Raw genomic sequence first — 12,113 nt, 5'->3', positions numbered from 1 at the left:
CACAATAGTAGATTCGAACACCTTGGACTAAAATTTTATAATGAATTCCCGAATTAAAGATAGAGCTCGGCCGATTTCGGTTATTAAAGGTATCATTTTGAATAAATCATTTGCTTATCATTGAAACTAATTTTCGGTTAATTGTGGGTATTCGTGAAAGAAACGATACAGATTTCAAGAAAGAGCTTTGTGACTAGCGATAATTTTACTATTCTTATCGTAGGCCCTGAGATACCAAACGGAGCTTTGCTAAAGTACCATTTGTACTAATGCGGTTCTAATGATTCTACCGACGCTTTCTAACTATTTAAGATATAAACAAATTATAGAATAAGTTCATTTGCAAAAATTGTGTAAATATCTCTAATTCAACTGAACAAGAAACACGATGAAAAAATTCATATCTACCAAAACAATTTTTCGGTCGAGTCAGTTCTCGGTCTATTGAGATTGCGTATAAAAAACTCATTGCCCATTTTCTGAAATTTTGAAATTTTGTGCGGTTGGCACAAAACCAACCAACTTTCATCAAAAAGAATTATCAATTTTGTTAATAATTTCCAAATTCAAACTTTTAAAAAGTATGTATTGCCTCAAAACACCTGCTTTTAGTATTTTTTTCCAAGTTCCTAATGCAAGGTCAAGGAAATGTTAATACAATTCGGTTTAGGTGTTAGCCAAGCAGAAACGGTCGAACCCTTCGTGTTGTTCCTACAGCTACGACGAAGTCAAGGATTCGCCCTCACAAGTTTGTTGCCAATTTCAGGTTACATAACAATGCACTCGTATCAACAAACGTAGCTGCACCGACTTTCTTCTCTACGGAAAGTGAAGTCAACACTGCAGCAGCAGCGGTCACATTTTTGTCCAATTCAGCATAACAGTCCTCCGACTGTGGCCTGGCTACAAAAAACTTTGCTGATATCGCGAGACTCGCCGTGCTAGCAGTTGCATTAGCCGTGGGTCTCGTCATCTATAAGTCTACTCGATCGCGGTAGGACACTGGCCGAGCGTCAGTTGCTAGTGAGTGTTCAATCGGATAGGACAGTGTATTAGAAAAATGTGGCTGTCCGTTTCAACTCTGCTGCTGCCAGCGATTCTGGTCTGCGGAGTTTACGGGACCGAAGAAGATGGTGTAATCAGTGTTGTAATTCATCCGAAGCAAGTGATTAACTACATCAGTCAGGAGTTCGTTTGCTTTTCGGCACAGCCGAAAAATGTGTTTGACGGTTCGCTCAATCCAATTAGTGATGCAAGCTTCCAGATGGCCAAAAGCGTCGGGCCCATGTATGTGAAAGTTTTCAGTGATTCCGACCAACTACTGCTGAATATGGATGGTTCTGGGGAAACAACCGATGCCGATGCCGAGTTGGTGCGGCTTACTCCAAACGGTTGGAAAGCCTTCGATGATTGGGCGGAACAGGTTGGAGTGATTCCGATTTTCGTACTGGACTACGACGAAAGCTACTGGAAACCGAAGCATGCACTGAAAACGCTAACCGTGGCCCATAAACTTGGCATCAAAGACTGCCTTTGGCAGCTGGGTAACGGTGAGTGAGCAAATTACCATTAAATAGTTGCTGTCATTCTCAGTAAAATCGATCTTTATTTTACAGGTAGTGTCAAAAATGCGGTGAAGTACGTCGAAGACTTGCGTGCGATGCAAATGATCGTTAGGGCATTTCGGTTTTGGGGAATGGTTGCTTCCGATGTTAGTCCGAACGTTGCTGGTGCAGAACATGCCCGGTACTTCAACCTACACGTGGATGACGTTGCCGACGCCATAGCTGTCAATTTGTAGGTTAATTCAAATTATTTATGAACGCATTCACATCAGATAACTTTTTAGTGAGCCGTCTTCGAACGATTTTCGGTTGAAAGATTTTGTGCGTCAGCGTGAAATTTTCTTCAAGGGTCCAGCTAGATCACACCTGCCGGTGTGGCTGGATGCTAAGCTACCGTCGAACGTTGGCTCAAACGGCACCTGTGAGTTGGCCTGTCTTCAGGATGGCCTACAGTACGCTACTTTGCTTGGAGATGCGGCTCGTAATGGTTTCGATTCCATTTTCAAATCTTTAAGCCGAGAAGAGATTCAGCATTACAGTTTCAACTTCCTTGTTGCACTTTTGCATAGAACTACTATTGGCTCGAAAGTTTTTGACGTTCAGCAAACTTCGCAAGAGGGCACCCAAATCTATGCATACTGTAGTCGTAGTGGAAACGGTTCGCTTACTTTAATGGCCGTCAACCACCTTTCAGATCCAATTGAGTTTGACATTAAACTATATGTTAAAGATCAATCAGCGGACATCCATGAGTTCATTTTAACTGCCATTAATGGGGAAATTTTGTTGAATGATGAAGTGTACGATTTCGATTCTAGTCCGGAAGCTTTCATAAGGCATCAAGCGTTGCTAAGAGACTTTCGACTTGATCTACCGGCTCTTTCCGTTGGCTTCTGGGTATTTCCCGAACTGAACATCCGAGAGTGTAACGACGACTATCAAGAGTTGCGGTACAAGTATGCTCGTAGTGTCACAGGGTTCGAAAGTACAATCGATCAGCTGTTGCAGGAGCTAATTACGGACCAGGCTCGGCAGGATGTTACACAGTCGAGCCGTAGAAAACGATCACTCAGCAAAGATTTGCAGGATGTTTTAGCGGGAAAGTTGAAAAGCGAAATTCAAAAAAAAGCGAATGTCAAAAAGCATGTTTCGGCTAGACAACCACGACAAACGAAGACCTTTCGCCGGAAACAGCAACAAGTCCGAAAGAAGGAAAAGCGGATGGACCAGCGTAGCCTAAAAAGACAGAAGCGCCCACTGCGAGAGCGAGGAAAGCGCCAGCTACGTAAACGAACTCGTCGCATTAACCGTTTAGCTCCGGTGGTGACAAGCAAGAAGACCAAACGATCTTCTTTGGCCGAGATCAGAAATCAAACGCCGCTGTTCGGCAACAGTCGTGAGGATGAGAACAATCGATCTCACTTCCCTCAGGGGGACGTACACCTAGTGATCTCGAAAGGACCAGAAGATGAACCGTTCGCTTCCGAGGCTAGTGCGATACGAGAACGGCGACCGAAAGTCTCGAAAAAGTCTCGACGCGTGAAAACGGCAGTAGCTAAAGTGCCCAGTGAAGAGGAACTAAGATTTATCGTTCCGGAAGTTATGGATATGCAACATCCTGTTGCGTTCAACAGACGACTGCCAGTTGAGATAGATTTGGCGGAATTTGTTCCGTTTGAGAGCCTGCCCGAATATGGAAAATTACATGCCAGAACGAGAAATCGAGACGAAGTGGATGTTAAAGATATTAAGGCAATTGAACCGAGTTTGGGATCGGTTCGAAAAATAACTACCCCGAGGTCTGTTAACGCGGGTTCAACCGGTCCGATCAGTTATTATCAAGAGCCTGCAGAGGAAATCGTAGAAAGTCGCAATTTAGGTGTCAACACTTCTCACCCCGATGATGATCAACTTTTCTCGTCAGAGCTTACACTTTCCATGATGCCGGAAGAGTCTGGAGAAAGTGCTCATATAGTAGAGTATAAGAGACGAAAGCGATCCATTAATTCGGGTGAGATCGACCGGATCGAAGCATTTTTCATGAATAATACAAGTTTCCAGCAGCGATTTGCCGAAATCGTAACCATGCTGTTGGAGTCCATCGATTGCTGTGACGAGTGCATCGATGAATCCGTTCGAGAAGATTCGGAAGAGCTTCCGGAACAGCACCTGCATCGATCAAAGCGAAATGTTCTACTTCACACGCACAATTGGGAGTCTCGAGAACGAACAAACAATCTGCACCAGCGAGGAAACTCCCAGGAATCTCACGAGAATATGCTGCCAACGGAACCAATCAGTCGACTGAAAACTACACAGAAAATCACCTCCCCGCGAACTGTACCAACAAGCTCAGTGTCAAACAACGACGACCGGCCAGTGGTTACGATGCTGCGAACGGCGACCAACTTTGTGAAAGGTTTCACTTCCGAGTTTCATCGAATCTTGTCCTATTGGTTCCCACATACGTCGACTGAGTAGCTTAAGGATAGCAAATAGTTATTGGTTTAAGTTTGTGCTAGAATAAAATAGAAAAATATAAAAAATTGATCGAAAAATGGCTTTAATTTTCGTAATACTGTTTTTTCATTTTTATTCTATCGTGGATGAAACTCCAGCCAAAAACCTCCTTCTGGTTCTAGAGTAACAGATCCCTTTGCAAGCTGCAGTGGGGCAACAATTTTGCTTCCCAGTCGAAGCTGAAATTTTCTTAGTACATCCACTAGAGTCACTTTGGCAACCAGTAAAGCAAAGTACCTTCCTACAATTTAAATAAAACAATCGAATCGAATACTTTCGTTGCTAAATATATATCATGAGGCCACTTACCAATGCAATCTCTTTGGCCTAAACCGAACGGCATGTAGCCTGAATCCGCAATCCGACCTCTGTTGGTCTCGCTAAATCGCTGCGGATCGAACCGTTCTGGCTCGGGGAAGTAACTTTCGTCCCGCTGCAGCGCCCACAGTGAAACCCAAATGGAATCGCCCTTGCGGAACTGCACTCGCTGGCCGTTCTCGTTGAGCGAAAAATCGTTGGAACATTCCCTATCACAGGTGGGTGAAGCTGGCCACTTGCGCAGCGTTTCGCTGATGACCATGTCCAGATAGGTCATCCCGGTGACCGCTTCGTAGGTTACTGGATTGTCTGATAGCTGATTTCGGATTTCCTCTAATAATTTTTCCTGAACGTCTGCGTTTGCTGCCAGTTCATAGACGGCAAATGATAGCAGATTCACCATCGCTTCGAATCCTGTTCCGAAAAATGCGACGCATTGTGCGATCAGTTCCTCATCGCTCCACTTTCTCCGTGAAAAGTCTCGCATCTGAAGACAGTCTTCACTCTCGGTATCAAGATGTAGTTCACCGTTTCTGGCTTTTTCCAGAAACTGAATCATGTCCGGTCTGTTCAAATTGTTTTCTTTTCGTTCTTTTAGGGCAGATTTCACAATTCGCAGAAAATACTTCGCATGGCTCGATTCCATCAGTTGAATTTTCATTTTACCCATCAGCTTGGGAAATAAATAAAACAACATCGTTTTAATTGTCTGAACCGGATTATTTCCAAACACTAGTGAACTGCCAATGTGACAGAACGGATCTGATTCAGTCTTGAAGGTGTTTAACTCCAGCCCAAAGGCGCAGCTAGCGATCACGTTAAAAACGTGCTTCTGAAAGATTCCCTTGAAATCCAACTCAGGTTCGACGGAGGCTGCCAGAAAGTCTACCAAATCCAATGAATTAGTCCGAATCAATGAAGTCATCAGAGCCACATTCTTTGCTGCAAAAATAGGACTGACGGTGTGTCTCATTTGCTTCCATTTGTCACCTTTGAGAAGGTGCAGTTGATTGCCTAGAATAACATCCTTATTCTCGTCTAAAAAGTAACCATGATTAGAAAAATGTTTAAATTCCTGGGTCCATATTCTTCGGGCTAGATTTGGGTCACGGATGTAGAACACGGGGCTGAGGTAGTTGTAGAAACCGAACAACCTGTGTTGAATAAATACTAGAATTAAATAGAAATTAACCATAATTATACTAAACATACCTTTGATCTTTGAATTTATGATAGAATTGCTGCACTAGCTCCAGTGTGGAAGTTTTTCCACTCAACACATCGTTCAAATTTCCATAGATAAAGTGTGGTTTTTCGAAGGCCACGCCTCGAACGTAGAAGAAATGCCGGTAGCGGGTCAGTAACTTAAACGTAAAGTAACCAACAATAGTTACCAGCGTAAAGGTAAACCAGTACAAGTCTTCGGTGTTCATTTTTGGACCTCGAAACCGATTGTAGACACAAAATCTTCAGCCCATCCCCGGCCAGCAGCAAAAACACATCACGAGACAAGTTTGACAGCGATAGAGGTTCGCATTCTATCGCTCTCTTATCAAACAGGTCCGGAGCGAATGCGCCTGCAACATTTTTCTCCAGAGCGTGATGCGGCTTCTTCAATCGAGAGCGAAGCACGTGGTTTGCTTTTACGGTAGGGGAACAAGGGATAAGAAGGCCCGATTTTTCACATGTGTTCTAGTATGGTCCGTTTATTAACCTATCTTAACAATTTTGTGATAAGCTATGGCACTCGGCCGTACTCAACGTCAAAATTAGAATCAAACCCAATTTTTCGTTCGTTGTGGCTTCGTGCGATCTAATTTCAGCAGCAACGCATTTAAGGATTTTATGTAAAAACAACACTATGTATTTTGGCGTTTGTCCGTACCACTGATATTTATAACACGATTCTTGTCCTGCGTGCGCCGGAAATGGTATCTAAATTAGTACGGCTTATGTGAAATAAGAAATCGCCGGATATTTCAGTCAATGTAATATAACGTTTTCTTTTATTTTTAAAATAACGCTACTAGTTAAATAATTCCTTCTTACAGCGCGTTAACAAACCGTTAAATTAACTACAATAAGCCATACTTTGTCATAGTCCATCTTACCCCTCCTAGTTAGTAAACTGTAGAAAAATAGACTAATCAATTCTTTATACAAATTAATGCTCATTCATGTGTGCATCAAGAAAAAGTGAATTTTATACTAGCAATTTATTTGCCATGGTGTGGGGCCGTCTTACCCCGCCTTCCCCTATAAGTATTTTTCTTCTCTTGCCTGCGACTTTGGTAGATGTGACGTGACTTTTGTTGCAAGCAAGCGTTACAAGCGTAAAACTACGTCGAACGAAAAAGCGCTGTGAATTTAAATACACATAGCAAAGAATGTCACGTCGCACTCGTAGTCGCATGATAGGATGCAGTGGCAGTAAGCATCCCGGCCAACCCGTTTCGTAGGGGTAGGTGGTATAATATGCCCCCGCGTCTCTTCTTTAAGAATTAATGGATATTTATATATCGTGCTTCCCAAGATCAACGTACAACTACGAGTGTATGCTAGTATTTAAGCTGAAAATCATTTGAAATTGTAATTGTTCATTCTCGTTTTTTTTCTCAGTAGGGGAAGGGCGGTTAAGACGGACACCTTAAGGTAAAGACTCAATATCTACTCAAATATAACTGTATTGATCCCAATTTTCGTATAAACTGAACCTTTAAGTCTCTGTCTAATAAAGTTACAACGTGTGCTGGAAAATTTCTTCCAAAATTCATGCTTTTTTTAATATTATAAACATCATGTATAAATCAGAGTTTCTGCGCATGGGCGGGAAAGACGGACACTTGATATGGGAAAGACGGACACTCGCAAAAAGGTGTCACGCGTCGTTGAATTATCAGTATTAAGAAAAATTAACATATTTCATCATGTATTTAGGAAAGAATTGGTTTGGGAAAACCTCCTTCCCGATCCCCCTTTGAGCAAGAAAATAGAATGGTTCCCTTCAATATTTTAATTGGTGACGAATTAATCGTTTCTGAAAGTTGGCTCATTCCAACTGTTATATGACTTCTGGTTACTTTTACATATATAATATGTAAGTATTTGCAATGTTAAATCGTTGTTGGGCAAAATGGGTTCAAAATCTGTGTGTCCGTCTTTCCCTACCGTTGGGTGTCCGTCTTTCCCGACTTGGATACCATTTTTTCAAACTTCAATAACTTTTTACTGAATATTCAAAAATTCGCTAGGTTTCCAATGGATATTCAGTGAAAGATCAAACTAACGTAATGTCGTCGGTTTAGCATGAATATGTTGTTTTTCAACGATTTACCAGCTATTTTCTTCACGCACAAAATTACATTGGTAAGCGTATATACGTATTTTTTCTTTGTTTTGCTTATAAATTTGTCAGTTACGCTGCTAAAAATCAGCAGTTTAGTTCAAAAGTGTTAATTCAATCTATAGCAACATTTCCCATCATTGATTTGCTTCAAAAAATTATTGTTTATGAAATATGACAAGTGTCCGTCTTTCCGGCAGTGCCCGTCTTTACCGCCCTTCCCCTAGATGCTCATTTGACTGCAGCGTCTCAATGAAACAGAACTCGAAAAAGTAGTGTAAAGGGCAATTGTAGAGCTAATTATTATCTATATTATTGTTGAAGAAAGTATAATTATATTTTTTGTATTTACGGCGCTATGCGATTGCTACCCCGTTGGTAGTAAAAAGAGCACTCATTTGGTAAAGGGTAATTGTAGAGCTAATTATCTCTACAATTGCCCTTTACACTACTTTTTCGAGTTCTGTTTCGTTGAGGCGCTGCAGTCATATGAGCTTCTACTGAGCAAAAAAACGAGAATGAAGCCTGATTTTTACCTTCTTTGATATAGGTATATGGTAGGTGGCAGCTACCATCCTGGCATACTTTGCATCTGTGGTGCAGTGTTTCCTTATGCTACCATCCTTCTGCTTGGAAGTCTGATGCTTCTTGATCGTCTGATTACTTGGGATACGGTTGAATGTTTGAATTCGAGTTGTTTAACTGGTATTTAAAAATTTTCATACTTATTTCGCCGAAAAACGTCGATTAAATCTAACAAACATTGTGGTGGCGGTGATTATCTGAAATCAACATAAATACATAATTCATAACTTGAACAAATATGCAGCATATATGAAAAAAAAAAATGAAAAATTAAATACTATTTGCTTTTCCTACAACTGGTATTAGTACCACTGCCAAATCAAATGTCAGCTCAGATGTGATAGTTAAGCCCCAGGCAAAATGCATACGGATTTTACTACGTTGCGGATATTTGACAGAAAACGCATGTAAAAGCTGTCAAATTGCCGCAATGTAGTAAAATCCGTATGCATTGTGTTTGGGGCTTTATAATCAAGGCTATAATGATGGGAAATGCCGATCAAAATCTAATAACGATTATTGATATAGTTTTCTTATCGTTAATAATCAATAACGATAATATGACAGTATAAGCAAAAATACGTAAGAAATAGACCAAAAATGTTAAAATAATGACAAGACAAGAAGAAGATTTCACTTTAAACCCTCCAATTTTCGATATTCTTCCGTGACGATAAAGCTTGATGGTATTATCGATATAAGACTACCAGCGATATTATCAGTAGCACACTTTTCATCACAGTTTTGAAAGTTGTACTTTATAACTGTACAGTCCAATTGAGTGTGAAGAGCGCAATACTCCTGGTGTAATGTAAAACGCTGCTAAATTCAAAAGTGAAAAGTCCATCCCTCGCAGCTTACGGTGTATTTCAGTAAACAATTGAAGGCTAGCTAACATTTGCGATATTTCGTTAGACGGCTGCGATGACAATTTCGACTTATAGCCTAAATCAATCCATCTCTCCAAACAACAAGCAAACGTTTCATGATACCTAGATCAATCGAGCGCATTTCTATAAATAGTGCACAAATTGCACAAATAAAAATAAATTCATTCAATATAAGTGCAATTCTATAAATAAACATTTCTATACTTACAAGCTACAACGCTTATTAACAGTCGAATAGAACAATTTGTCGTAAACTTTCACGCTGATTAAAAGTACGGTCGGTGCTTTCTTTGAACTTTGTCAAACAGAATTCGAAACAAGTTTCTTAAGTCCTTACTGCGAACTTAAAACTTGTTTTAAAGGGAATTAAAAAATTGTTTTGTTCTTTTTAGTTTCTAACAAATGTTTAGCGGTACTCGCAGTCTTATCCGCGAGTGTTAGTTCGGTTTACACGTATACCGTATGGTCGCCATCCACCGCTCATTTAAAAACGATTCTAAGTTAGTTTGTCCATAGCAAATCTAAATTCAGGTCCATCGAATCCCAATTTACGTCATAAGATAGAGAAAACAATTGTGTTTACTAGAAAAATTTACTGGGTTTCTAAATATTTAATAATAGTGACTTTTTTTTAAAAAAAAAGGAATGCAATCTCATAACCCCTTTTACCGCTCACTTGAAATATGATGATCCATGCACCGCCCATATGGGTGCCATTTACCGCTCATATTTTTTACTGTTACCAAATAAATAAAACCCGCGTTTTGACCCTTGTTTTGGCATGTGGCATTTATAGCAGAATAGAACGCTAATATACTCCCTCACTATAAAGATTATTTATTTTGGAAATGAGGTTTCATGAATATAGTGGAAATTTATATTTAATTCATCAAATATACAAAATTATTGTTTGTCAATAGTTTTTACAATAATGAACCATTTTAAAAAGATATAAGCATTTTTTGTTTGAAATGAGCGGTAAATGGAGCTGAGCGGTGAATGGCGACCTTTTGGTAGTTCTATATTAAGCAGCCATAAAGTTCCGCGGAACTAATAGTGAACCAAATGTGAACTTCTGAGTTCGTTTTTTAAGTAAAATTGCGACGTGGCCGGCCCATCGTAGTCTCCCAAATGTCGCCAAATGGTCGATGGAAATCTCTCCAAGCAGCATTGGCGTAGCTAGGAAATTTTCCTGGAGGGGGCCTAGGGGGTACCTTCCAAAAAAATTCATTATAATTTTATTACGCCGGCTGTTACCGATAACACAGGGTTTTGTAGGGAATTACCAGGCGGACCTATGCAACTACCAGATGTTTACCATCCGACAGATCTTACAGAAATGTCGGGAGTACAACGTGCCCATACATCACATCTTTGTTAATTTCAAAGCAGCATAAGATACAGTCGATCGAGACCAGCTATGGCAGATAATGCACGGACACGGTTTTCCGGATAAACTGACGCGATTGATCGGAGCTACATTAGATCGAGTGATGTGTTTCGTGCGTATCTCGGAGACTTTCGAGTCCCTTTGAGTCACGGTTGAAGGTTGAAGGGGACGGCTTATCTTCCATGTTATTCAACATCGCTCTTGAGGGGGCTATCCGATGAAAATGAAGTCTAGGAGGATTGAATTAAAAATAAATGCGTCGAAGACCAAATACATGAAAGAAGGAGGCTCAAAGGAAACAAATGCGTGCCTCGCACGACGGTAACTGTTGACGGAAGATCCAGCGGCATAGTTAAGCGCAATCGGATCTACTTAGACCTTCGCAGAACGCTACGATAAAGAAGCATACGCTACCGTACGAAGAATAGTGGTTCTTTATGAACTTGAAGCCGTGTCTCAGTTCACGGAGGACATACGCGCCCTTGCTGTGTTCGAGCGGAAGGTGCTACGGATGATATTTGGCGGAGTACAAACTGAAAGCGGAGAGTGGTGGAAAGGTGAATCACGAGCTACAGGCACTGTTGGGAGAGATTCCTATCGTGCATTTGGTGAAAGTCAGTACGCTACGGTGGGCCGGACACATCGTAAGGATGCCGGACGACAGTGCGACAAAAATAGTTCTTTTCAAGAACTGCACTAGCATCAGGGCTCAACGTGCAAGATGCCTTGACCAGGTCGAAACCCAAGCAAAACAGCTTGTTATAGAATAGAATAACATTACATACATCAGAACTTCTCTATTACCAGAAAAGCGCAAAAAATTGAAGTCTAATGAAACAACAATTGAAAGAAGTATGTATCAGGTTATTTAATCCCATTTTAAAACGTTACTATATCATAAGCTACAACTTGTTCTTCCAGTAGTTTAAATTTAGTAATGGAGACATAATAAAAACTTCGTGTTGACATGTTGGCAAAAACTAAAATTATTCATTTGTTATGAGCTGTCAAATAAATTCATGTTAACACAAAACATCTCAAAACCATAATAATAACGACACATGTTTTCAAAGTACGTTTATAGTACTCTTAAACGACTACTTTTCTTGAAGATTATTTTCTAACTTGTTTTGTGTGTTACTTGGGAAGTGATTCGCAACATTCCGAGACGACTGGCAAATTGGCTATGAGAGTTCTAATTTGAAAGGAGACGAATGCTTCCAATGGGAAAATTTCTGGAGGGGGCCTGGTCCCCCAGGCACCCCCTCTAGCTACGCCAATGCCAAGCAGTGCCTGTAGCTCGTGATTCATACCCCTCCGCCACTCTCCGCTTTCCGTTTGTACTCTGTCAAAAATAGTCCGCAACATCTTTCGTTCAAATACGGTTAGTGCACGTATGTCCTCCGAAAGCAAAGTTACTGCCTCAAGTCCGTAAAGGACTAGTAGCCTGATTAGCCTTTTGTACATCGTCAGCTTTGTGCGGCGGCGCATGCTCCCAGATC

The 12,113-nt window shown here is 40.8% G+C and overlaps 2 protein-coding genes across 2 annotated transcripts; one reads left to right on the top strand and one right to left on the bottom strand.

Moving 5' to 3' along the window:
* Window positions 1–1,060: 1,060 nt before the first annotated feature.
* LOC128745691 (uncharacterized) lies at window positions 1,061–4,046 on the top strand. Its single transcript, XM_053842770.1, has 3 exons — window positions 1,061–1,550; window positions 1,617–1,797; window positions 1,850–4,046. Exons 1-3 carry the CDS (start codon window positions 1,061–1,063, stop codon window positions 4,044–4,046), a joined length of 2,868 nt encoding a protein of 955 aa, XP_053698745.1.
* Window positions 4,047–4,130: 84 nt separating this feature from the next.
* Window positions 4,131–5,910, bottom strand: LOC128744778 (probable cytochrome P450 9f2). The gene is made up of 3 exons (XM_053842019.1): window positions 5,616–5,910; window positions 4,395–5,557; window positions 4,131–4,326 (listed from the first exon to the last, which is right to left on the bottom strand). Exons 1-3 carry the CDS (start codon window positions 5,834–5,836, stop codon window positions 4,163–4,165), a joined length of 1,548 nt encoding a protein of 515 aa, XP_053697994.1. The 5' UTR covers window positions 5,837–5,910; the 3' UTR covers window positions 4,131–4,162.
* Between the last annotated feature and the right edge of the window lie 6,203 nt (window positions 5,911–12,113).

Source organism: Sabethes cyaneus, chromosome 1 (assembly GCF_943734655.1).
Source record: "Sabethes cyaneus chromosome 1, idSabCyanKW18_F2, whole genome shotgun sequence".
Classification (NCBI taxonomy): Eukaryota; Metazoa; Arthropoda; class Insecta; order Diptera; family Culicidae; genus Sabethes; species Sabethes cyaneus.
Note: the sequence above shows the minus strand (reverse complement) of the source record. Positions and strands in the feature narration are given on the sequence as shown.

Excerpts from the sequence above, each read along its gene's own strand:
- LOC128744778 (XM_053842019.1), bottom strand. The coding sequence starts at position 5,836 with ATGAACACCGAAGACTTGTACTGGTTTACCTTTACGCTGGTAACTATT. Across the intron at positions 5,558-5,615 it reads CATAAATTCAAAGATCAAAG|GTTGTTCGGTTTCTACAACT; the intron begins GTATGTTTAGTA and ends TATTCAACACAG. Across the intron at positions 4,327-4,394 it reads AGGCCAAAGAGATTGCATTG|GAAGGTACTTTGCTTTACTG; the intron begins GTAAGTGGCCTC and ends TTTAAATTGTAG.
- LOC128745691 (XM_053842770.1), top strand. The coding sequence starts at position 1,061 with ATGTGGCTGTCCGTTTCAACTCTGCTGCTGCCAGCGATTCTGGTCTGC. Across the intron at positions 1,551-1,616 it reads CCTTTGGCAGCTGGGTAACG|GTAGTGTCAAAAATGCGGTG; the intron begins GTGAGTGAGCAA and ends TTTATTTTACAG. Across the intron at positions 1,798-1,849 it reads GACGCCATAGCTGTCAATTT|TGAGCCGTCTTCGAACGATT; the intron begins GTAGGTTAATTC and ends ATAACTTTTTAG.